The sequence below is a fragment of the Monodelphis domestica genome, chromosome 2 (genome assembly GCF_027887165.1).
Source record: "Monodelphis domestica isolate mMonDom1 chromosome 2, mMonDom1.pri, whole genome shotgun sequence".
NCBI lineage: Eukaryota > Metazoa > Chordata > Mammalia > Didelphimorphia > Didelphidae > Monodelphis > Monodelphis domestica.
This window is the reverse complement of record NC_077228.1, coordinates 151,116,765-151,144,074: the sequence shown is the minus strand read 5'-3', so window position 1 is coordinate 151,144,074 and position 27,310 is coordinate 151,116,765. Positions and strand designations below refer to the sequence as shown.

General features: G+C 32.5%; 1 protein-coding gene across 2 annotated transcripts in view; it reads left to right on the top strand.

Moving 5' to 3' along the window:
- The window catches only part of RYR2 (ryanodine receptor 2), a 760,518-nt gene that overhangs the window by 393,105 nt on the left and 340,103 nt on the right, over positions 1-27,310 (top strand). For both annotated transcript variants that reach the window (XM_056816085.1, XM_056816086.1), the window contains 8 exons: positions 1,687-1,805; positions 2,274-2,407; positions 4,533-4,774; positions 8,387-8,579; positions 10,739-10,955; positions 13,313-13,417; positions 15,465-15,568; positions 25,239-25,322. In XM_056816085.1, the coding sequence (XP_056672063.1) occupies positions 1,687-1,805; positions 2,274-2,407; positions 4,533-4,774; positions 8,387-8,579; positions 10,739-10,955; positions 13,313-13,417; positions 15,465-15,568; positions 25,239-25,322 (1,198 nt within the window). The remainder of the gene's footprint in view (positions 1-1,686; positions 1,806-2,273; positions 2,408-4,532; positions 4,775-8,386; positions 8,580-10,738; positions 10,956-13,312; positions 13,418-15,464; positions 15,569-25,238; positions 25,323-27,310) is intronic.

The following is a 27,310-nucleotide window of genomic DNA, read 5'->3' as shown; positions in this document are numbered from 1 at the left end:
TTTGTTATAAGGATTGTTTTCCAATTTGTTACTTCCCTTCTAATTTTGGTTGCATTGGTTTTGTTTGTACAAAGCTTTTTAATTTGATGTAATCAAAATGATTTATTTTATATTTTGTGATTTTTCCTAAGTTTTGCCTGGATTAAAAATTTTCCTTTCCCAAAGATCTGACATGTATATTATTCTGTGTTCATCAAATTTACTTATAGTTTCCTTCTTTATATTCAAGTCATTCACCCATTCTAAATTTATCTTGGTGTAGGGTGTGAGATGTTGGTCCAAGCCTAATCTCTCCCATACTGTCTTCCAGTTTTCCCAGCAGTTTTTATCAAATAGTGGGTTTTGGTCCCCAAAACTGGGATCTTTGGGCTTATCATAGATTGTCTTACTGAGGTCACTTACCCCAAGTTTATTCCACTGATTGTCCTTTCTGTCTCTTAGCCAGTACCATATTGTTTTGATGACCACTGCTTTATAGTATAATTTGAGATCTGGGACTGTAAGGCCCCCTTCCTTTGCATTATTTTTTCTTTATTTCCCTTGATATACTTGATATTTTGTTCTTCCAAATGAACTTTGTTATGTTTTTTTCTAATTCAGTAAAAATTTTTTGGTAGTTCAATGGGTATGGCCCTAAATAAGTAAATTAATTTGGGTAGGATTGTCATTTTTATTATGTTAGCTTGTGCTACCCATGAGCAATTGATGTTTTTTCAGTTGTTTAGACCTAGTTTTAAATGTGTGGAGAGTGTTTTGTAGTTGTGTTCATATAGTTCCTGTGTTTGTCTGGGCAGATAGATCCCTAAGTATTTTATATTGTCTAGGGCGATTTTAAATGGAATTTCTCTTTCTAAATCTTGCTGCTGAGATGTGTTGGAAATATATAGAAATGCTGATGACTTATGTGGGTTTATTTTGTATCCTGCAACTTTGCTAAAGTTGATCATTTCAGCTACCTTTTTAGTTGATTCTCTAGGATTCTTTAAGTAGACCATTATGTCATCTGTAACGAGTGATAGCTTGGTCTCCTCATTGCCTATTTTAATAATTTCAATTTATTTTTCTTCTCTAATTGTTGTTTACCATTTTCTTCTCCTGTGGATTAAGGCAAACAGAGGTTAAGTGACCTGCCCAGGGTCACGTAGCTAGTAAATATCTGAGACTAGATTTAAACTCAGCTATTGATGATTCTGGGTCTAACATTGTATTCTCATGAACCACCTATCGGCCATCATAGTATAGTATATAGTGTACAAATGTATATATGTGCATACATATAAATATAAATAGCATACATATATCTATATATATAAATTCTATTTTTGTTATAGTTTATTAGTTTTCTTTTAAAAATCTGAATACATTTTACGTTAACTATCAGCCACTGCTGGTCTATTTTGAGATATCAAAACACTAAGTATAACATTGACATTTGGTACAAAACTCATTTCTGAATGGGACAAGATATCCTACAAAGAAAATTCTAGCAGAACCAAAGGTCATGGTGAGAATGAGTGAAACTTGTTTATACGAGGAGACAAATATAAAATTAAAGTCATTTACTAAAGCATATGCTTAATTTTTCTTGAGGACACTATTGCCCTGTGGTTATCATGTTTCTAAGAAGAGTAAACACTATGTCCTTGAGTATTTATTTTTAATTTTTTTCTTTTGTTTTGTCTGTAGGTATTTTAGAGGTCTTACATTGTGTGCTGGTGGAAAGTCCAGAAGCTCTGAATATTATTAAAGAAGGACATATTAAATCCATTATCTCACTTTTAGACAAACATGGAAGAAATCACAAGGTGAGGGAGATGTTTTATTGATATAAAGTGAACTAAATAATTGTGGTACAAGAAAGGAGAATGAAGCTTTTTTGTAATATTAATTATATTACTTCATTGACATTAATGACATGTTAGTTGGTATTAAGTATTTGCAGACTGAATTAAAATATAAGAATATGATATTTCTAAATTCTAAGAGCTAAGAATGAAGCATTGAAAATATATTTTAAAAAATAGGAAACTTAAACATGTCCCTAACTTTTCCTTATGAGGAATCATTTTCTCATTTGGGCATGATGAATGTTCTTTTCACATAGTAGATTTAAATAAGAGTTGAATTTTATAAAGAGACTGTTCTTGGAAACTTTTGAGGTTTGGGGGTCAAACAGAATTATAAAGATGTTTACTGCTTTCTAATGTGAATGGTACTAGTTGAATATCAATAATAAAGAGTAAAGATAATAAGAAAGCTGATTTCTTTTATAGGTTCTGGATGTCTTATGTTCTCTCTGTGTCTGTCATGGAGTTGCTGTCCGCTCTAATCAGCATCTAATTTGTGACAACCTTCTACCAGGAAGAGATCTGCTACTACAGACACGTCTTGTGAACCACGTGAGCAGGTATTTTTAAAATGAAATTTAATAACATACCTTTTAAGTATCTTTTCTAGAAGTTTTATCTGATAAACTTTTTGATTCAGCAACTTAAAAAGTATTGTAGAGTACACCTATTTATGCCTACCTTTCTTATATAACACTTCTATGCTCTTCCATATGTTTTCCATGAAGGTCTACCCAGATGTACCAGAAACCTTCTTTGCTTTCTCCTTACATGAAGGGAGTACCAGTGAAGTACTCTTATTATCCATATGCCATACCTTGCTCTTGACATATAACCAGGCCTTCTTCTTTTCATAAACTTCTCCAGTGTCATCTTTTACTCCCAATCTTTGAAGTGACTCATTGATTATATAGAGCAGCCTATTCATAATCTTCATGTACCTTTCTATTGCCTTTGATGTGATACTGATTTTTAGAGACAGTTGGATTTCATAATTATTACTGTTAATTAGAAATTGAGAGAGGTATATTGATGCCAGAGTAAAATTGAGTCACCTAAATACCTGAATAAAGTTTGATGTTTATTAGAATAGGTTGATATTTAATGGATGTAAATACGTGCTGATTTTCTATATTTATTAAAAGCAAGTAAAGATGCAGTGATTTAGTGTGCCCCTGGAAGCTATTGAAAATGAGATTAAAATGCAATAGCCACCATCAGTTGCTATGGTGTGGGCCAGCCTCCCATAGGGGATAGAGTCTTGGAGGTGGGACAGTGTAGGTGAAATGATGGATGGGACATAGCTTTTGCATTCAACCTGTAGCACAGGTTTCACAGGATAAACTGCTCTACCTTGGCTGAGGCCTGGCTTCATTTTATACTATCATAATCACACATCTACTTGGTATACAGTTTCATTCTCAACATACATGTTTCCATGGAATATAACAACAGACAGGAAGCCTAGGGAGATAGTCAATGAAACATTATTGCTAAGGGCAGGATTAGTGGGTAGAATCAACATGACCCAGATATAGGTAAGGGAATTCAGAACACAGATTTGCCAGAAGTTTTTATGCCTAGAAAAGAGGGTCCTATCTAAGTGGGTATATAAGAATCCTTAGATTTAATTTTGTAAGTGGGCTCTCCTGGTAATATCCTGGGGAGACAGAGTAGGACATCTGTATTAATCCTGCAAGCATGTTGCTCTCATCTATTTTTCCTGGGGCTAAGTAAGAATAATAACCAAGGAAATTCCAATAATAAGTGGATGTTAATAATGAAAGTCACTTAGGGGGGGTTTAGGGCATGTTTCCATTCTTCCTGGGGGCTGCTTTGCAGTCCCTAGTTTCCACGTGAACCGTGTTAAACAGTGTGGTCTTTGATAGCTCCTGGAAATCAGTAATCTAGAATTTATTAAGTGTTTACCAAGTTCCAGATACTATATTAAATATAGTAGATAGAAAATCCAAAAAACAAACACAACCCTTTTCTCAAGGAACTTGAATTTGGTGGTGTTCCTTTTTTATGAAAGAAATATGGCGGGATATATTAACTAAAAAGGAATTAATTCCTCATTTAGGTAATGAATGGCAAGGTTAAAAGTTGTTTTTTTCTGTTATATTTCTCTTCAACTATAGAATATAAAGAAGACAAAATACTAGAATCAATTCAAATTAGCTCAAGAGAGCCAATCATTAATTTTGGGTGAGCATTTAAACCTCAGAAATTAATACACTTTAAATCAAAGCCTTATATATTGTTTCATTGACTTTTTAGACTTCAGGAAATTATGAGGAAAATATTAGTAATGTAGATTAAATTTAAGTGTTTTGCATATATTTTTCCAAAGAGTTGATTATTAAATTGGAAGATTACTACCATAGCCCTGCAAATATCATAGGAAGGCAATTGGACAGAAAAATCCAACACATTAAACCCTTCATTCATAATTTAATCAGCATTATAAACATAATTTAACCAGAACAACAAACAAAATATTATATTTATTGAATTGTATTCAGGATCAAGACTCTGAATGTACATGTATACTAACTCAGTGACTGTATTTAAAAAATTTATTTTTGTTCTATTCTCAGAAGAAATAGTCACTAATGTAAATTGAAAGTGATGCTATCATATGTATTTGGAGTTTTTCAACTTGTATTTTTTTTTCTTTAAAAGTATGCGGCCCAATATTTTCCTTGGCATCAGTGAAGGGTCAGCTCAATATAGGAAATGGTACTATGAACTCATGGTAGACCACACAGAACCTTTTGTGACAGCTGAAGCAACGCACCTTCGAGTAGGTTGGGCTTCAACAGAAGGTTATTCCCCCTATCCTGGGGGTGGTGAAGAATGGGGTGGAAATGGTGTTGGAGATGATTTGTTCTCCTATGGATTTGATGGACTTCATCTATGGTCAGGTAAATGCCATTTGCTTTTATGAAATTCAATATAAGAGTTTTTTACCCATAAAATTAACTTCAAAACTTGATGTGATCAAAACATTTTACATATGAACATGTATGGTGTTCAAAGATCTGATATTCAAGGAATGTTAACTTTAGTAAAACTCAAAATCTGTTGAGATGGAGATGGAAAGAAAGCTGAAATGTAAGCATACATTTAAAAGGCTATAATGCATATAAATTATTTATGTACACATTTAAAGAATTCAAATTTGTTTTAATTTGAGATGATAGCATTTTTCTCCCCTCAATGATATGCTCCAATGTTTTGTTTTCCAACTTAAAAAAATAAATAATGAAGAAGCAGACCAGAATCAGACCATTTGCTATTTATGGATAGATAATACAGGAATGCCATGAGAATTTCAGAAATAATTTAAAGATAAACATATTTCAGAACAATAAAGATGATTATTTAAAAATTACTGATAGAATTCAGCATCTAAATATCCTACCATTTATTAAGGCATGAAACTTATTGGTATTTCAGTATATATTAAAACATTCATCCGTACCATAGATTTTTAAAAGAATAGCAGTTTTTTTTGATCCATATGACAGGATTTAATTTTTTTGTTTTCCTCTAAAGTTCCATCAATTTTGGCATGTGGACATGTAAAAATCATCTGAGTTGTGCAAAAATATATTAAGCTAGCATTTAAAAAATTTGAATATTATTGATGAATTCACCTTCATTTCTGTATATATCTTTTTCTTCTTCCTTACCAAGGAAGCCATCACTTGTAATAAAAAATAAAGAGTAAAACATTCAATCAGTTAAAATTTAGAAACCCTTTAACTTAGTCAAATAGTGTATAGCATGTTCTACATCTAGAGTAGATGTAGAAGAGAATAATATTCCTCTTCTCATTTCTTCTTAATTTAAAAGTTTGATTGTATAATTACACAATTCTCTTATGTAAATGGATTTTGTTTTTATTGTTCTTTCCATTGTGTATTGTATTCTACTGCAAAATTATTTCATACAACTAGAAAAAATAACAACCAAATGCATCTGGAAGAACAAATGGCTAAGGCTATCAAGGGAGTTAATGAAAAAAAAATATGAAGGAAAGAGGCCTGATTGTAACAAATCTCAAACTAAACTATATGGCAGTAATCATCAAAATCATCTGGTACTAGCTAAGAAATAGAGTAGTGGATCAACAGAACAGAATAAGTAATCAACACATGGTGCTTAATGACCATAGCAAGTTAGTGTGCGATAAACTCATTGTATATTGTATTTGTTGTATACAGTATTTTCCTGGTTCTGCTTTTGTCTTCACTGCTTAGGATTCCCATGCTTCTCTAAATTCTTCATAATTATAATTTCTCATGGCCCAGTAATATTGCATTAGATCTGAGTGCCACAGTTGTTGTAGCCTTTTCCTAATGAATTACTTACTTACTAAGATGGCTCTTCAGATTTTGAGCTTATTGTGGTTTAAGATAGGAGAGGTTGGTTTAAGTGTAAATTCTGCTTTAATACTTTCCAGTTTTCCAAATTTTTCTTTTCAAATAATGAGTTCTTTCTCAGGGAAGTTTTTCCTTAGTTTACAAGTAGAACATCTGCCTCTCAGCTTTCCTTGCCATTCTTCCCAGAAAACATTCTTCATTGCCTAACTCTTTATAGTTTCATTGGCTGTTCTCAATGTCTCCATCATTAACTCTGTTTCTTGCCATCTATGGCTTCCTTCAAGTCAGCTAAAAGCTTGCCTTTATTTGAAAAAAAAAACCAACAACACAAATGCTTTTATTATTTCCAGTGCCCTCCTTATATTATGTCTAATTTATCATGTTTTTATCTTGTTTGTACATAGTTTGCATGTTATTTCCACATTATATTGTGAGTACCTTAAGAGCAGGGAAAAGCTTTTTCCTTTTTCTTTTTAAGTATCCCTAGTACTTACCATGATCCTTGGAACTTGATAAATCCTTGTTGACAGGATGTTGAATTTAGGATGGTTATGAGTTATCTAGTTGAGCTTAGGAAAAAGATTAGGGCTTGATATATAGAACTTGGTGCCATTTGCATAGACATGATCAATGAATTCATGTGAGGTCACTAAGAAAGAGAGTATAGGGAGAGAATAGAATCAAGATATAAAAAAAAATAATTAGATTTGGAAGGAACTTCCATAAATACCTAGTCCAATGTGTACCCAAAATGAATCATCATTATAATATAATTAATAAGAGGTCTTCCAGCTTTTATTTTAAACATTGATTGGTTTCACAGTCTATCTGAAAATTATGCTACATTTCAATTGAAATATTTTTAAATCCTTTTTTGTCAGATCTTTTTTCAGAGAAGTAGAATTGTTTGATTTTGTTTCATTGTTTTAATTAAAAAGTTATATTGAATAATATTTTTGTGATGCATTTTACTACAGACCAAAGAAGTGTGCTAAGGGAAGTAACATACTCTATGAATAATATAATCTACACTATTACTTAACTAGAATTAAAACTAAGTGGGAAGTGGCTTTTTATTATGATTTCTTGGACACTTTTAGGTCTTCTTATGAATAAAGTAATAGAATTTATTAGGTACTTCATTGATTTTGTTGCCTGTTTTTTCTTCCAATTTCCCCCCATATTCTATCTTTGGTGGATTTTAGAAACTATAGCAGAGTTACCCTATAGCTAATATTACATGTATAGATTTGAATATAGGTAGGCAGAGCATATTGGGTTATGGAAACTACTGATGCTATTAAAATATTCTTAGTATAAAATTTCAAAGAAACAGAAATAGAAAAAAGATATTATAAACATGAGAGTTATAAAACAGAATTCTGTATTGGATGGAGCTAACTTTTAAATTAGATTTTTCAGGTTCTCCTTCAGGGCCAACTGTTACCCCACTGGATTAGAGGATGCAATTCATATTATATGAGAAAGCAATTTTATTTTAACACAATAGTTTAATTCTCATAAGATGAAACTTGTTGGTATTATTTTATACTATTATTTTAATAAATTAATTTTTATTTTAATAATATACTATAAAATACAAAAGATTTTTTATATACCCAATCATGCCATCCACTATAGAAGATTTTGCATATTGCAGTTCTGCCATAGATTTCATTCAGGGACACTTATTTCTGGAAAAAGCCAAACTGTGAGATATTTCTGTGTTAAAAGCATGAACCATGTGGTCAACTGTTAGTGTACAGTACCAATGTTTTTTTTTAAAGTTTTGTTAATGTCTTTTATTTTATAATACTTTTTTATTTCCTGATATCACCCTTCATTGGATTCCTCCTCTTAACAAAGAAAAATAATTAATCACAACTTACTCCTTGGCTCTTCTTAACAGGATTTGCAGCAAGTGTTTGTTATTATCAGTCTTCCACAATCAAGACTGACCATTAGATTTAATCTAAATTCAAAATTTTTAATGTAACCAGTTCATTTTAAAGGAAATGACTGAAAACAGCATTAACATTTCAAATCAATATAGTTCCTTATTTTAATTGCATTATCATCATTTATTGAAATCTTTGGAAGTGATATCAGATGGTTACATCTTTTTCTTTAATATTTTTTCTTTAATAGGTTGCATAGCTCGGACAGTGAGTTCACCAAACCAACACCTGTTGAGAACTGATGATGTCATCAGCTGCTGTTTAGATCTAAGTGCCCCAAGCATTTCATTCCGAATCAATGGACAACCAGTTCAAGGAATGTTTGAGAATTTCAATATTGATGGCCTCTTCTTTCCAGTTGTTAGTTTCTCAGCAGGAATAAAGTTAGTATTTCTGGTGGTGATTTTTGTTTGCTTTCCCAACTCACTTTTTTTATTTTGACAGAAAATTGTACAGCTATTCCCATCATCTTTAATCTTTATTTACCACTCATTTTTGCATGTGTCCTTAACTGCATTTTGTCTGTTTTTTGAAAGACAATAAGATTAAACAATTGTGAAATATGTCCATATACTTTACTGTAAAGGAGTAAGTGGAATAGAAATTAGCGCAGGCAAGCAAGAATTTTAGAAACATTTCAAGACCATTTCTTCCTATTTAAAATGTAACATGTTTGACTATATTTTTTAAAGAAATTATAAAGCAAATAGCTTTCCTGAATTTGTCAATTGTTTTCTTAGTTCTCAGATCTTACACGTCTAACCTCTGTCTGTCATAGCCTGATGAGTGTACATTATTGCACAAGTACCTTTTTTGGTGTATGGTAATATCAAAACTATTTCAATTTATTATCAGATTACCTTAGCCAAATGTGGCACTGTGGAACACTTGTCTTGGAATGAGAAAGACTTAAGTTAAAGTTAAGTAACATGGAAGTGACTTGTCTTGGATCACATAACTAGTAAATTTCTGAGGCCAAATTTAAACCCAGTCCTTTCAGACTCCAGGTCCAGAGCTTTATCCACTACACGACCTCATTTCATATAGAAAATATAATTAATATCTCTTATAAACTTTAACTATTATAGGTCCATCATATATTTACTCAGAAATGAAGCTTAATTTTTATTGAGAGGTTATTTACAGTTTATCAATCTGATCAAGAATTACCATTTGAAAAGAAGGGAAAGTAACTAAAGAAAATTAAGGTCCTTCCCTTTTTCCTGTGTCTATAAGAGAACAAACTAGTACTGTTTCTAAAATTTTCACAATGTTCACGTATAATATTTTTCTCATTCTCCCCCCCCCTTTTTTTTAACTGGATAAGGATAGAATTTAAATTAAAGATGAATTTATAAGATAAAAATGTTATGGCCACTTTTCAATAAGATATTCTAATGAAATTATAACTCTTCAGATCCACTCTAATTAGATAAACTGTAACCATTCTTAAATACTATAACCTTAAAATCAGGTAGCATTAAAAGGAAGATTATAAAAAGGAAGTTACAAGATTGCTCTGAGATTTCATTTTAAATAAATTAACATATGGAAGGCATTTTATAAACTTTAAATACAACATAAATATCTTCTTAAAGCTTATCTTACAGATTTTAAACCAAGTTTAATTTGACAAAAAAGGGTGCCCTTTGCTTGGACAGCATTGTAGAAGTCTTGCCTTATTTTAAAGGCAGGATGAAAAAGAATTGAGAATGAAATCTTTGAGAGGTACACCTCTGCTTTTGATATAATGATTATGTTGAGAAAATATTTTGGTTTGAAGAATTTATAAAGACCAATAAGATCATTCCTTTGGTTTTTAGTATGTACAGAAATATGTTGGGACCCTAACAATATTTCATTAGAATCTTTAGTAGTGAGGAAATATCTAACTTATTTTTTGTTAGCTTAGCCTAATACTCTGTCCTTGTGTAAACTTAAACAAGTTTCTACTAATGTGAGTACTTTACTTTTGGAGGCTTGATACTTCACAAATATACTTATACTTTCTCTTTTTTTTCCTCAAAACATCTGTGAAGTAGATATTATAGGTATGATTAGGGATAATAGTGATTATGAATCATAAAATTGAGGTCCATAGTTTAAATGACTTTTCTATGCTTGTATAGCCAGAAAATGCCAGTAGGTGAATGCCATTTCAAGTTTCATTACTCATATTTTACTGTTGTTAATACTGCACACATTGCCGATTAGTGTATACATGAGTTATGGGTTTGTTTTTTTATGCTCTTAGGAGAAAACTCCATGTATTTGAAGTTATTTATTCAGTGGAAATACTCTGATTTATCCACATCCACAGAATCTTGAACTTTTTCCTTTTGAAAAATGAGATTATCTATATTCTAATTAATTTACTAGGGCATGTCTTAGACACTAAATGGAATTTGATTTATTATTTAATGATTGTAAAGATGGTAACTCCAGATAATGCTAATTGTATATTCAGATTTAATTTCTTTCTCAGTAAATACATGAATATTTTGTCAGAATTATGACTTTTTATTACTTTTATGATGATTAGGGTACGCTTTCTTCTTGGAGGTCGGCATGGAGAATTCAAATTCCTTCCTCCGCCTGGCTATGCTCCTTGCTTTGAAGCTGTCTTGCCAAAAGAAAAGTTGAAAGTGGAGCATAGTCGAGAGTATAAGCAAGATCGAACATACTCAAGAGATCTGCTGGGCCCTACTGTTTCTTTATCACAAGCAGCCTTCACACCAGTCCCTGTGGATACTAGCCAGGTAGGAAAACATCCTGACACCCCTTTGCATTTAATTAAGGCAATGATTCTCTTTGGTTATCTCAGTATTTGTATTTGTCATTAAACAGTACTTTAAATTTTAATGTATAAAATAAACATAAGATCAATCAGCACTTTTTTGTTTTTTAAATACTGAGTGATTAGATTTTAGTTTTATTTTTGCATATTTATTAATATTGTTATGTAGAATCTGTTTTTAAAGTCAAATTGCAATTTAATATAGAGGCAGGAAAGTGTATCAGTAGATTGAGAGCCAAATGTAGACTAAAGATGGAAGGTCCTGGGTTCAAATTTGCTCTTACATAATTCCTAGCTGTGTGACACTGGGCAAGTCACTTCTCCCCTACTATCTAGCAATTGTTACTCTTCTGCTTTGTAGTTGATACAGAGTATTGATTCTAAGAAGAAAGATAAGGGTTTTAAGATAAATAATAATAGCAAATGAGTGGAACAATTCCAAAACTCCAGAAGAATGTAGAATATACGTCAGATGTTTAAATGTATATTTACCTCAGAGAGAGTGATGAAGAAGTCCAAAGTTGTATAGAAGTCACTAGTGGGGTGAGATTGTCTTTTAAGGTCTTTTAAATAACTTGTCCATTATTCATCTCTTTATCTGTTGATTATCTTTGGATTCTTTAATGAAGTAGTAAAGTAAACCCAAAATATTTTTTCAGGTGAGATATACATGACATGCCTATCAGACATAAATGATTTAAGTGTAATAGTTATAGTTTAACAAAGATAACTCTTTGGTTGTTTTCCATAGCTTAAATCTGGGAAGTTATCAAGATCCTAAAATAGTAAATGCCAAGATATGATAGCCTCTGACACTAACATGCCTAAAAGTATAGGAAAGGGCTCAAAAATGGTAAAGTATTCTGCTCTTGTCAATCTTGTGACAGTCATCACTTCCAAACCTCCTTATAAAACTAAAAAAGTCTAAAGCTTCAGAGAGCCTAGATAACAGCTCATTGAACAGATGTCTCCAAGAACATTCAACATACAGCATCATAGTTAGTTTGATTCCCCAGAATGTCCCTACTTTTCAGTAATGGGGTCTCACATGTCCCTTTTATTTTCCCTTTTGAAGGGAGAGCATATTGTTTTCCAGCAGGATTATCAGAACTGTTTTAACAGTGCCATGTGAAAGGTTTACATCCTACCTGCTTTTATGATGTCTTAATAGATCGGAGACAGGTTGATATTTCCTTTTATGGCTATTGGTGGCTTTTCTTTTTTTTTTTGTTAAACTGTTTTATTTTCTTAATTGGTAAAAGAAGTAATAGAACATGGTTCTGTTGGTGAGCTACATGGTTCTTCTCCTAAAGGAAAGAAGTTATTTGTGATTTATAAATTTAGTATATGTGAAAAATTGTATGATACCAGAGGGTCTTCAGGCATATTCCTGATCCTATATGGCATAAATAACTAGTACTTCCAGCACTTTTACACATAAAAATAAAGAAATAGAAATTAGATGCTGCTATATCTGCAAATTACTTAGTGACTGAGCTAAATGGAAGCTATGCTAATCTTCTTTATGGAAAAGGGGTGATAAATTAAAACAAAAGGTGTCTCTAAAACTCCTTTTTTTCTCTATTAAGAATTTATTAAAATTTGACCAACAATAGCATATTAAATGTAACCAGGCAGAATTCAGAGAAGCATGAGCTACTTTAGATACTGAACTAGAAAGGCTCAGAAAAGTTACATTGCCATAAGATTTTAATTCTCACAGGTAAACAGTGTTATCCTTCATAGCAGTGACTTTGGGAGCTTTGAATGAAAGTTGTTGAATAAATGATCTTTAACTTTTTATTCTTGGCAAGCTAAGCACCTGTCAATTGTTGCAATAGCATTCCTCTATCATCTTTCCTCATTAATTCATATGGCAAGCTAAGCCTGTCACAAAAAAAGAACACAAATAATAATATTCAAAGAAAAACCATATTGAGTATCTGATTTGAGATTACCTTTTTCATTAATTGTAATAGTTAATAAGACATTCATTTTATTAATGCAATTAGTGATAGAGCAGTTGTGAAATAGTGGATTGAAAGCTGCTATCAGAGCCACTTAAAGTCACCCCTCTGACCCTTATTGACTATGTGTCTCTGGCCACGTCATTTTATCTCTTAGTAATCTGAGCAACTTTCTAAGACTAAATTATAAAGAAAGTCCTAACCTGCTTTATTAAGAGATATTCCTCCTCTTACAGCTTCGTTAAACAATGAAATTCATATATAATCCTTTTCTCCTCTATTTTTGATTAGTGAAGAGCAACTGACAAGTGCTTTATTGAAGTGATTAAAATGTATTCTCCTCTTCTTTTAGATTGTTTTGCCGCCTCATCTGGAACGAATCAGAGAAAAACTAGCAGAAAACATCCATGAGTTATGGGTTATGAATAAAATTGAACTCGGCTGGCAATATGGACCGGTACATGATTTTTGAAATTTATTTTATGTTTTTTTCAATTAATCTTTCTGGAAAACAGTCTTCATTATTACTCATCCTTCAGTTTTTTAAATTTTTATTCACAAGTAAGAACATGAAAAATATAACATTTTTGAACATTTTTTTCATTAGTAGAAAGAACAAAATTATTGGTTTAGTTGTTATAGTATTAATTTCTTTACTGCTCATAAATTTAATTATTTGAGGAAAAATAAGATAAAGATGTATTTACAATTTTAATTTCTACTTATAAACCATAAACTTTATTTTCTCACTCAACTATAATGCCTTATTAAATGGGAAAACTTATAATTTCAAAGTAATTCAGTGTCACTTTTGCCATTCATTTGTTTTTACCTATTTTATTAATTAATATAAATTAATTGATTAAATAAAATTACCTACATATTAATTTAATAATGCCTATTAATTTATTGAGCATTTGATCCATTTTCATTAAAATAAAAGCTATTTTGCTAAAGAACAAAGACAGTTTTTACTGTTTTGCTTTTTGCACATGGAAGATAAAATGAGAAACAGAAAAATATTTTTCTGTTTTTTATATTGTGAATTTGTGGTGTAATAAACATATTAACTCATTACTATATATTCATATCCTGTTATTTAGTTGTTTTCAGTCATGTCTGAATATTCATGACTTCATTTAGGGTTTACATGAAAGAGATATTGAAGGGGATTGCCATTTCTTCCTCCTGTTCAGTTTGAGGAAACTGAATGAGGAAACTGAGACAAACAAGGTTAAGTGACTTGCCAAGGGTCAGATAGCTGGTAAGTGTCTGAGGCTAGATTTTTATTTCAGGTCTTCTTGACTTCAGTCTTGGCACTTTTTCTATTGTGCTGTTGATGTCCTACATTTAATTTATTCCTTTGTTTATTTAGCAGAACAATAGTTATAATATTCTCATTAATGTAGTACTTTTATTCCTATATTCCAGCGTATTTGTATTTTTCATGAAATATGTTATGCCTTCTACCACCACATACTCTTTGATCCAGTTAAATAGGCCATCTAGCTGTCCCATAGATGAGACACTACATCTCACAGCATCAGGCATTTTCTTTGTCTTTTCGCCCTTCCTGGGTTGCTCTCCCTCCTTATTTCTGCCTCTTGACTTCCTTTAAGTACCAATCAAAATCACACTTTCTACTGAAAGCCTTCCCCCCAAACTCTTTAAATCTAGTACTTCTCTTCATTAATTATTTTATATTTATCCTTCTTATGGCCTGATTGTACATAACTCTTTGTTGTCCCCCTCACTGCCATTAGATTGTGAGCTGCTTGAAGTGAAGAACTGTCTTTTTCTTTGTATTACCATTACATATCCCAGTGCCTGGCTTATAGTAGGTGCTAGGAATAGGGGGCCCAGTTTGTATATTAGTACCAAATGTTCAAGGGAGGATGTCTATAGGATTCCTTCATTAGAATATTCAACTGGCTGCCAGGAATTCAGGAATGAAAGTCCTGGTGGCCTCTGTGACTGGACTTAGTAGATGTTTCTGATAATCATACCCACCCTCCCTCCTTTCTTTCCTCCCTCCCTTCCCTCTTCCCTTCCTTCCTTCGTTTATGCCTTCCTTCCTTCTTTCCTTATGTGGAAATATTTTTGTAAGATTATTCACATTTATAATTTTTTAAAATATCAATGAGTAGGAAAAGGAGAAAGTAGAGGAATAGAATTTGGAAATGAAAATAAAATATAACTGAATTTTAAAATAAAAACTATATCAGCTAAATAGAAATAGAAGCTCAAGAAGTTTGATGAACTTATTTTAAAAGGTAGAAGGATAAATTGTGATTCTTTACACAAGTAGAGAGTAGATGTTGCCAATTACCTTTCTATAAAAAAAAACAACTAATGTATGCTCAAGCTGATGGTAATTTTATAATATTGTTTTTTGAATGACTTGACAATTTCCCCCCCCTTACATTTTATATATTTTTATATTTTATGTATACCTTATCATTTTTTAAATTTTGAGGCAACTAATATTAACTATTATTTTTCAGGTCAGAGATGACAACAAGAGACAACACCCCTGTTTAGTAGAATTCTCTAAGCTTCCAGAACAAGAACGCAATTACAATTTACAGATGTCCCTTGAGACACTAAAGTAAGTTTCCTTCACATTTTATCATATACTTAATTATAATTGTATATTCTTTGTTAGTTTGTTGTTGATTCAGGTTTTATGTGATCCACAACACTGGATAGATAATATATTTGATTTTAACCACATTTTTCAAAATTTTTTTATCTTTACTGGTAATAATATATTAGTTGGTCTTCTAATATACTATTTAGTTTACAGGGATGCTACCAGGCAAGCTCTTTTCAAACTACAAGCTTTATATAAATTTGAATTGCTTATGTAACAAAAAAGGGCCAGTTTTAGTTTTTATTTTGTTAATATTATTTTATATCAACTTTGTTTCTCCTTAACCAATGAACCCCTTGTCGACATCGTCATCATCATCACTATCACCATCATCATCATCATCATCATCATCTTCATCCTCAATAAGCATTTATTAATCAATTACCAGGTACCAATTACCAATCAATTACCAGGTGCTAAGTGCAAGAGATATAGAGAAAGGCAAAAACATGGTCCTAACCCTTCAGGAACTCTAAGGGAGGAGACAATATGCAAAAATCTATTTAAATTATAGAAGGGTCTTTCCTAAAAATAATAAACAGTATATATCTAAAACCATCAGCTAATATCATCTGCAATGGGGATAAACTAAATCCATTCCCATTAAGATCAGGAGTGAAACAAGGATGCCCATTATCACCTCTATTATTTGACATTGTATTAGAAACACTAGCAGTAGCAATTAGAGAAGAAAAAGAAATTGAAGGCATCAAAATAGGCAAGGAGGAGACCAAATTATCGCTCTTTGCAGATGACATGATGGTCTACTTAAAGAATCCTAGAGACTCAACCAAAAAGCTAATTGAAATAATCAACAACTTTAGCAAAGTTGCAGGATACAAAATAAACCCACATAAGTCATCAGCATTTCTATATAATTCCAACACAGCTCAGCAGCAAGAACTAGAAAGAGAAATCCCATTCAAAATTACCCAAGACAAAATAAAATACTTAGGAATCTATCTCCCGAGACAAACACAGGATCTATATGAACACAACTACAAAACACTTTCCACACAACTAAAACTAGACTTGAACAATTGGAAGAACATTAACTGCTCATGGGTAGGACGAGCCAATATAATAAAAATGACCATCCTACCCAAACTCATCTATCTATTTAGTGCCATACCCATGGAACTTCCAAAAATTTTTTTTACTGATTTAGAAAAAAACATAACAAAGTTCATTTGGAAGAACAAAAGATCAAGGATATCCAGGGAATTAATGAAAAAAAATACAAAGGAAGGGGGTCTTGCAGTCCCAGATCTCAGACTATATTACAAAGCAGCGGTCATCAAAACAATTTGGTACTGGCTAAGAGACAGAAAGGAGGATCAGTGGAATAGACTGGGGGCAAGCAACCTCAGCAAGACAGTATATGACAAGCCCAAAGATCCCAGCTTTTGGGACAAAAATCCACTATTTCATAAAAAATGTTGGGAAAATTGGAGGACAGTATGGGAAAGATTAGGCTTAGATCAACACCTCACACCCTACACCAAGATAAATTCAAAATGGATGAATGACTTGAACATAAAGAAGGAAACTATAAGAAAATTAGGCGAACACAGAATAGTATACATGTCAGACCTTTGGGAAGGGAAATACTTCAAAACCAAGCAAGAATTAGAAAGAGTTACAAAATGCAAAATAAATAATCTGGATTACATCAAATTAAAAAGTTTTTGTACAAACAAAACCAATGTAACCAAAATCAGAAGGGTAGCAACAAATTGGGAAACAATCTTCATAAAAACCTCTGACAAAGGTTTAATTACTAAAATTTATAAAGAACTAAATAAATTGTACAAAAAATCAAGCCATTCTCCAATTGACAAATGGGCAAGGGACATGAACAGGCAATTCTCAGCCAAAGAAATCAAAACTATTAATAAGCACATGAAAAAGTGCTCTACATCTCTTATAATCAGAGAGATGCAAATCAAAACAACTCTGAGGTATCATCTCACACCTAGCAGATTGGCTAACATGACAGCTATGCAAAGTAATGAATGCTGGAGGGGATGTGGCAAAGTGGGGACATTAATTCATTGCTGGTGGAGTTGTGAATTGATCCAACCATTCTGGAGGGCAATTTGGAACTATGTCCAAAGGGCGATAAAAAACTGTCTGCCCTTTGATCCAGCCATAGCACTGCTGGGCTTGTACCCCAAAGAGATAATGGACAAAAAGACTTGTACAAAAATATTCATAGCTGCGCTCTTTGTGGTGGCCAAAAATTGGAAAATGAGGGGATGCCCTTCAATTGGGGAATGGCTGAAGAAATTGTGGTATCTGTTGGTGATGGAATACTATTGTGCTAAAAGGAATAATAAAGTGGAGGAATTCCATGGAGACTGGAACAACCTCCAGGAAGTGATGCAGAGTGAAAGGAGCAGAACCAGGAAAACATTATACACAGAGACTGATACATTGTGGTACAATCGAAGGTGATGGTCTTCTCCATTAGTATCAATGCAATTTCCCTGAACAATCTGCAGGGATCTAAAAAAAAATACTACCCACAAGCAGAGGATAAACTGTGGGAGTAAAAACACCGCTGAAAAGCAACTGCTTGACTACAGGGTTGGAGGAGATAAGACTGAGGAGAGACTCTAAATGAACACTATAATGCAAACTCCAACAACAGGGAAATGGGTTCGAGTCAAGAACACATGTGATAACCAGTGGAATCATGCGTCGGCTATGGGAGAGGGAAAGGTGGGGGGGGGGGGAAGGGGAGGGGAGGAAAAGAAAACGATCTTTGTTTCCAGTGAATAATGTATGAAAACGACCAAATAAAATAATATTTAAAAAAATCTATTTAAATTTAAATATTATTTGTAACAAAAGAAAGAGCAATAAAAGAGGAGAAAAGAGTAGTTTAGCAAAACTAACATATCAACATTTTCTGACAGAATATATAATATTCCACACCCTTATTTCTCTAAATGCAAAAAATGGAAGGAGGTACATTTTCTCATCTCTTCTATTCGTCTAAGCTTGTTAATATAAAGAATTCAATTTCTTTTTATCTAATTTTTTTCTCCAGAGATAGTTCTTTCCATTTATATTGTTGTAGTTATCCATATATTTTGCTTTCATGATTCTGCTAATCTCATTTTCAGTTCTTATAAATCTTACCTTATTGCCCTGAATTCTTCATTTTAGTCACTTCTTATAGCATTCCAATAATTCTATTTATGTATCAGTTTGTTTAGTTATTTCCTAACTGATGGGATCTATTTTGTTTCCTAGTTTTTTATCACCATAATAACTATGACTATAAACATTTTGATAAAAGTTTTTATCTGTAGTCTCCTTGTGGTATATGCCTAGCAATAAGATCTCTAGGTCAAAGGATTTAAACATTTTAGTCTTTTCCCAGAATGGTTGTGCCAATTCACAATTCCATTTACAGTGCACCAATGTCCCTGAATTTCCACAGATCCTCTAACATGAACAATTCTCATTTTTTTTATCATCTTTGACAACTTACTGATTATGAGTTGGAACATCAAGGTTGGGTTTTTTATTTCCCATTTCTCTATTAGGGATATGAAATTATTTGATGCACTGATTTTTCAAATGTCTTGGAAAATTATCTTTGAAATTTGCCAATTACTTTGCACATATCACAATGATATTAGGTCTCAGAATATTTGTAATTTAGAAAAAAACAAAGAATAGTATTCTTGATAGATTTGTCAACAAGTATATTTCTCCCCTTTTTAATGTGCCCTTAAGATACAGATAACTTACTTTATCCATCCAAGCTCATATCTTAAAATATTTTTTCTTTTTTAGGATAATGTAGGAGCACAATGAAAACTTTATTTGGTTAATTTGTAAAGACAGTTCTGTGGAGATGTTGTTTTGAGACATTCATTGACACACATTTACATGTTAATTAGCATTGTTTTCACTCTCCTTTCTTGCTAAACTTCTAGAAGAAAATTTATGATGCTTCTTCCTTAATTTTCTCTTTTTCCTCACTGTTCTGGGATTGAAATCCCTGTATTCTACTTTTTGTTCCTATCTTTTCCCTGAAATTGTCTTCTCCTAAGTAATCAATATCTATTTTATACGTAAATTCAATGGTGTTCTTCCCATTCATCTTTTTGTTGTACTCAATATGATTCACCATTTCTGTGCCTTAATTCTTTTTATTACATAGCTTCTACAAAATTATTCTTGCCTTTTTTTCAGAATACTCTTCAGTTTTGTCTATGAACACATTTTCCTCATTTTCCCTTAATGTACTCATTCCTTTGACCATTTTCTTTTTGTATATTGGTATATCCTTTTGTAATATTAATCATATTCAATCAATTCAGTTATCACCTCTGTGACTTCCCAAATTTAGTACTTTAATGGATCTATGCTCTGACTTAATTACTCCATCCAATGATGTATATGGCAAACTTAGCTATGCTTTCTTCTTGTCCTTGGACATTTCTGTCCATATTTTTTGTTATATATCCTCCACTGATGTTAGACCTAATAATCTTAGAGATCTAGGTGTAAAAAAAAAACAAAAAACAAACTATTTCCTTCTGTTTTAGAATCAATACTTTGTACGGAATAGGTCATATAAATTAAGTGCCTTGCCCGGGAAGTGTACAGAGCAGAGTCTGATGATGTATCTGTTTCCAGATTTGAACACAGGACACAACTAAGGAGTATTTGAGGCCAGATATGAACCCAGGACCTCTTGTATTTGGACCTGGATCTCAACTCATTGAAACACCTAGCTGTCTTTCTCTAGGTCTTTTGACATTAAGTTGGTACAAATGGAACCCAAAGGCTGTTTAAGTTCTTATAAGTAACATATATCTGGTTGGTATTGCTGAACATAAGTGTTCCCAATTCTTTTTAGAGCATCTAGTTTTATGATGAAATATTCAAATTTCTCATGTGTTTTTCTGTTAGAAATATGTTACAATGCAATGATGTCTGCCATTTGTCTTTCCATTTTTCTTTAAGAGAAGAATGATTTTGTAAATTCTATGGGAAATATAATATTCAGGTTTTTTTTACAATGACAACACTGGTGTTAAAAGATGGATTTTTTTTTAGGAAAAAAGGATCATTGAACTCCCCACACAGTTTTTTCTAAAGGCAGTTAAGCAATGCACTTTCCTTCCATTAAGTTCTATGTCTTTCCATTTTTCTTTAAGAGAAGAATGATTTTATAAATTCTTTGGGAAATATAACATTCAATTTTTTTTTACAATAAGAACACTGATGTTAAAAGATGGATTTATTTTTAGGAAAAAAAGGTCATTGAACTCGAACATCAAATATAGTGTAAAAATACACTATATTGCAAGAAATAATATGGGAAGATGCCCCGAACTTTCTTGATTTGAAAAAAAAAAAAAACAAAAGAAAAGAAAAGCACTTCTTGAAAGAATCCACAAATTGCTTCTAGAAAGGGGGGGGGGGTCTGTTCTGCTTCATCCTCTAAAACATATATCCTGATTAAATCTAACAATTCCAGTGACAAACAATAATTCAAGCAAGTGACAAAGGCAAAGACATTCAAATACAAAGCAAAGTAAATTTGCATATCAGAAAGTATTTCATACCCATCATAAACCTTTTAATGGAATGAAATAACATATTTCATACCCTCCAAAACTGAGCCTAATCAACTCTTCAAAAAAGTGGATATTCAATAAAATAGAAGGATTTTAATAACTTATGGAAAATGAAAAAAGCAAATTATTACCTTACAAACCTTCAAAACAAAAGAACAAGAAATATAAATATAAGTAAATACATTCACCAAGGAAAGTCTAACAGAATAAATCACTCAATGTGTATAGATTATTAAAAGGAAAAAAAAGGACAGTGATCACCAAGAGATTTATTTCTAAATATACTCAAGGGGATAAATTAGGAATCATGATCTAGTAGGAGTGATTAATGGTCCTGTCTTGTTGAGTTTGGCTTTCTGGCTATTTTGAGATTGAGTTTTTCTGCCTTCTGGAAGCTTCTTCTCTGCCCTATTGATAAACTGGATTAAGCCAGTTTAGCAGATCTGCAGCACTGAATATGCTCTGAGGCAGAAACTTCCAGAGGCAGAGGCCCAAAATGGAGGAGTGATGGTTGAAGGCCATGATCAGACTGCCCTCCTCTCTGCCCTCTCCTATAACTGCCTCTTTGCCAGCTCTGGTCACTACTCAGCTCCCCATAGCGGTGGTAGCAAGGCACTCTGTCCCAGTTGGAGTCCTCACCCAAGATCCCATTGTTGAGTCTCAGCACAGTAGGTGGGGAAGGGGACCTGACACCTTCCATCTTTCTTTTCCTTAAACCTAAGAATTCAATCTTCTTTGTATATATTTTAAGTTGAATTGAGCAGGAGAATCCTGCAGCTATTTCCTTTTGTTGAATTTGGTCTTCTGTTCCCCTTGAAGCCCTTGTTTTTGATTGATGTGGAAAGGTTTTCACAGAGGAATCAACTTTTGCTGCTTTTAAACTGCTACCTTGACTGTGCCCCAGGAATTATAATCTAAAGAAATATAAGTAACAGTGGAGGAGCAATCAAATTCCATGGACTAAACTCCCCAGCTCCTCCTATTCCCTCCAAAAACTGAATCAATGTATTTTGTGGTACTAAATGGAAGAATTAGAGGTTTGTAAAAGGGGATAGGGAGTTGTAAGAAGTAATCAAGTCCATGGTAAACAGCAAAGAGAAGATAACTCCTTCATTTTATCTTCACACACAGGGGCCATAAGAGAATGGATGAAGTAACAAAGGGAGGGATTGAAACAGATGGAAAGGAGATATCTCAATTCAGTGGAGGAGGAGTTCCACTGAAGAAGTTTCCCATAATGGGAAAGATTTTTATAATAAGAAAAGAGTATTTTTTGTTTCTAATTTGGTGCTTAGGAAAATCACTTAACTAAACAAGTGTCAGACCTCCATGTACAATATCTTGACTCAGGAGGAAGGAAATCAGTGCTTCTGGAGGCACCTAACATCCAGAAATGTGTGAAAGAATTAACACAGAGGATGTAATACATGGAAAATCAGAAAGAAAAATCTTTCTATGTGAAAAGGTAGAATCAGGCCAAATGACTTGGGTCAGGGAAAATTTTTGTTATGGGAGAGTACTTCTCTCTTCAGTGCCCTCCTCAAGTATTGATAATTTAAAAAATAGACAAGCACACAAAATTCAAGAAATTAAATGAAAGAAATAAAAAAAAGAAAAACAGGAGAGAAATCTATATTTGAATATATTTCTGCATAAATTAGTGTTCAAAAACTTATGACACCTCTTGAATGGGACCACAAAAGAATTTTATTCAGAAACAATTAGAACCTTCATAAAAAATTGATTATACATTGTCACAGAGAAATTGTAAATTAACATGAAAAGCTAGAAATACTAAACATATCCTTTACAGACCATAATGCAATAAGAGCCATTTCAGGAAAATAAATATAAGAAATAAACAAATTAAAGGAAAACAAAATACTATAATTTTTGGTTTCAAAGTCAGCATAAATTTTTCTCAGGGGAAAATTATTTCTAAAAATCTAATTAACAGAAAAAGAAATGATTAATTAATTTAATATGCATTAAAATTAGAAAGCCAACAAATAAACACAAAAAAGGAATCTTAAAAATTAGGAATGATAATTAGAAATCAAAAAGTCCATAGAAAGGATAAAGAAAAATATAAGCTATTTCTTTTAAAACATAATAAAAATTGATAAAACTTTTCAATTCACTTAAGATTCATTGAGCATCTATTATGTTCTAGGCATATAAAAAAGAGAAAGACATTTTCTGCCCTTAAGGAGTTTATAATCCAAAGCAAGAAGATAACACACAAAAGGAAGCTTAAAGTGTTGAGGCAGGAGATACCAGGGAGTACTCAATTTAAGGACATTATGTTCTGTGGAGTCCAAACATGTTGGAGGTGCTTATGGAAAGTAGAAACAATATTTAAAAAGAGAGCAGCTTATACAAAATTAACATGCTTTACCCTATTTGTCTCAGTTCTTTATCTGTAAAACAGGGATATGCTAGAAAAGGAAATGGTAATCTTTACCAAGAAAACCAGACTGTATCCATAGGGTTATATAGAATCAGATTGGAGTAAGCGACTGACCAACAATATTGATTAAAAAAAAGTGGAAGTCTTGGAATATGATATTCTAGAAGATAGAGGAGCTAGTGTTGGAACTAGAGTAACCCACCCAGTAAAAACTGTGGGGGGAAATGAACTTTCATAGAGAGCTTGAGTGGGTGATTCTATTATGTTGGGATAATCTCAAAGGAAAAATAGAAGGATGAAAAAGATATGAAAGTAGGAGGGAGGGAGAGGAAGAAAAGGAAAAATTATCTTAAATGCTATAGAAGAAGTACTTTTTATAATAGAAGGGGAAATAGGAGTGGAAAGCAAGCAGTGCTTTATTTTACTCTCTTCTGAATGATTTAAAGAAAGATATATGTATTATTGTAATATATTGTTTTGTTTTGCTGATTTCCCCCCCTGTGATTATCTTTTTTCTTTAAAAAAATTATGTCAAGGGGTAGTTCTTGGAAATGGGGTAAAAGCATAAAGAAGAAAATTTAGGTGATATAAAAACAAAATATTTTATTAAAATGTGCTTTAAGCCAGTGTGGCTACATGTTGGAATATATTGTAATAAATTATTTACTTTTTTGATGGGGATGATTGAGAGAAACTGATTGTGTGTGAGTGATCAATACAAAAAGAAAATAATAGCTTTTTCCTATTTGTTCTTACCAGATGACCAATTTCCCATTCCTGAAGAAAGGCCCTAGAATTCTATATTGGCATATGATAAAAAGGAGAGACTAATTTTCATGGGTAGTACATCTTCTGTCTCAATGCCATTTCATTAGCTGTCCACCATACCTAGAAAACATTCTCTCTGTTCTCTTTTCTGGGATCCTTAGTTTCCTTCAAAGACAAGTTCAGATACCACCTCCTATGAAAATTGTTCTCAATTTCTTTTTTTTTAAATTTGGTCATTTTCAAATATTATTCCTTGGTTACAAAAATCATCTATTCCTCCCTTCCCTCCCTCTGCCCTTCCTATCTTCCAATTTTCCCAGCAGTTTTTATCAAATAGTGAATTTTGGTTATTCTCAATTTCTTATTTCTTATAACTATTTCTGTCTTCAAATTACCTTGCATTTATTCACATGTTTTCATATAACACAGAATTACGGAATTTGAACATAGAGACTCTTCTTTTGCTCTTTACATCCTTGTTACATTTCACTTAGCAAATACTAAATAAAACTTTTTTGAATTTAATTATTTTAGCTATTTAAAAAAACTAAAAAGACTATCCTTGGCATTGTTCAAAAACTCCTGAGAGAAAGGAACACGAAGTTTTGGTGAGCATATTGGGGAAGAGGTCAAATACATTCTATAAGGAAATAAAGCCATCTAGAAGAAGGGAAAAACAAAAACCTTAAAATATATTTAGAAATCACTCAACTATCTGGAATTCAAGTATCTTGTTGTATAATTCTAAGTTCCTACATTTCATATTAGTATACTTTTATTAACCATGTTTCTAAATACCTGACAGAAATTGATATAACTTATTTAAAATTTTATTTTCCAGAACTTTGTTGGCTTTAGGCTGTCATGTGGGAATATCAGATGAGCATGCTGAAGAAAAAGTGAAAAAAATGAAACTCCCAAAGAAGTAAGTGAAATTTAGATATTTAACACACATAAACACAAAAAGATAACCTCAAATAGTGTGTGGATTGATCTAGTCCACTCATTTTAAAATAGCCATTTATTTAACACCTACTCTACATCACATATGACACTAGGCACTGCGGATAAAAGTGCAAAACTAAAACTGTCCTTGTCCTTAAGGAATTTACTTGACAGGGAAACAACATGTACATATGTGTATATGTGCATATATATACATACATATCTATGTTTAAAATTAAGGCAAATTAATTTGGTGTGAGTATAGGGTGCCACTGGAGACTGATGACACCAATAAAAATGAAGATGAGGAAAGAGTACATATAACATATGGTATTACCTGGGTAAAGATAGGAAAAGCAAAGGTAGAATACTACATGTGCAGAGCAGCAAGTTTGGCTTTACTGTAGAGACTGAAAGCAAAATTAAGTATACAACAAATCTGGAATATAGATTAAACGAGATTGTGAGGGACTTCAAATGCCAAACAAATTGAGTTTATATTTTATCTAGGGGAAAGAGGGGGCTACTGGTGCTTCTTTGGTAGGGAATGGCAATATTTGTGTTTTAAGAATACATTGGAACCCTCTCTGTGGGGGATATGTTTAAGGAACTACCATGTATGGCTGACACCACAGATATAAATGAATACCTGCTAACCTCATATATAACATGATTTTTCTTGTACATGCATATGTGTAATAAAGTTTATTTGTTGTTAATTGTTATTTAATTTTTAATTGTTAATTGTTAATTACACAGTAAGTAAATTGTTAAATTAAATACACAGTAAATAAAGTGAAGTAAAAAAAGTAACAAACCTAAAAATTCTTTGAGTGAGAACAAAAGAATTCATGTGGTGAGATCACTTCCATTGGTGGACTTCTACTCCTGGTAGACCTCTCACACATCTGTCTTTCATCTGTCCATGCCTCCACATTTCCTTGAATCATGTGGCATCCTCCTCCCTCATCTAGAGACATCCCTTTTTCTGCTTTCTTCCTTTCCTTGAGATGAAACCACAGAAAATGAAACTATGAATAAAGGGGTACTACAATATACTATGGTCATGTGGAGGATGGATTAGAGAAGAAAGACATTTGGGACTTTGTAATGCCCTTGGTAGGCTATTGTAACAGTCTAGACAAAAGGTTGAGGTGATGATAGGTTGAATAAACTTAGTGACTATGTGAGAGAAGAAAAGGCGAAAGGATAGGAGATATTTTAAAAGAAAAATATCCAAGAACTGGTATCTGAATAGATATGAGTGAATAAGGTGAGAAGTCAGTAATGATTCAAGCTCTGAAATTAGGGAGTCTGTAAAGATGACTGTGCCCTCAGTAGAAATGGTAATATTCAGAAGAGGAATGGGTTTAGTGGAAAAGACAAACTTTTGTTTTGGTTATGGACACAGCTAGTTGACTCAATGGATAGAATGCTCAGCCTAGAGTCAGGAAGACAAGTTCAAATCTATCCTCAGACATTCCCTAGCAATGTGACATGGGGGCAAGTCACTTAACCTCTGATTTCCTGACAACAGGATCCAGTGAATCCACTGGTGAAGGAATTGGCAAACTGCTCTAGTATTCTTGCCAAGAAAACCCAATGAAGAATTGAACACAGCTGGATGACTGAGCAACAATATTCTGTTTTGGTTATGTTGAGTATGAAAATACACAGAGTCATCTAGTTTGAAATGTCCAACAGACAAACATAAGGTTCTGTGGAACTGGAAGTCAGGAGAAATAGTAGGCTGACTGTAAAGATCTGGATGCCGTCTATATCATCAAGATTCTGTGGAGTCCATGAGGTTACCAAGAACAGTATAAATAAAGGGAGATGGCTGAAGATAGAGTTTTAGCACATATGCACAGGTCAGGGGCTGGATATAGATAATGATTTAGTAAAGAAACTTGCCAAAAATTGTAAGTTATGTGGAAAAATAGTAAGACCGAATGATGTCTGATGAAT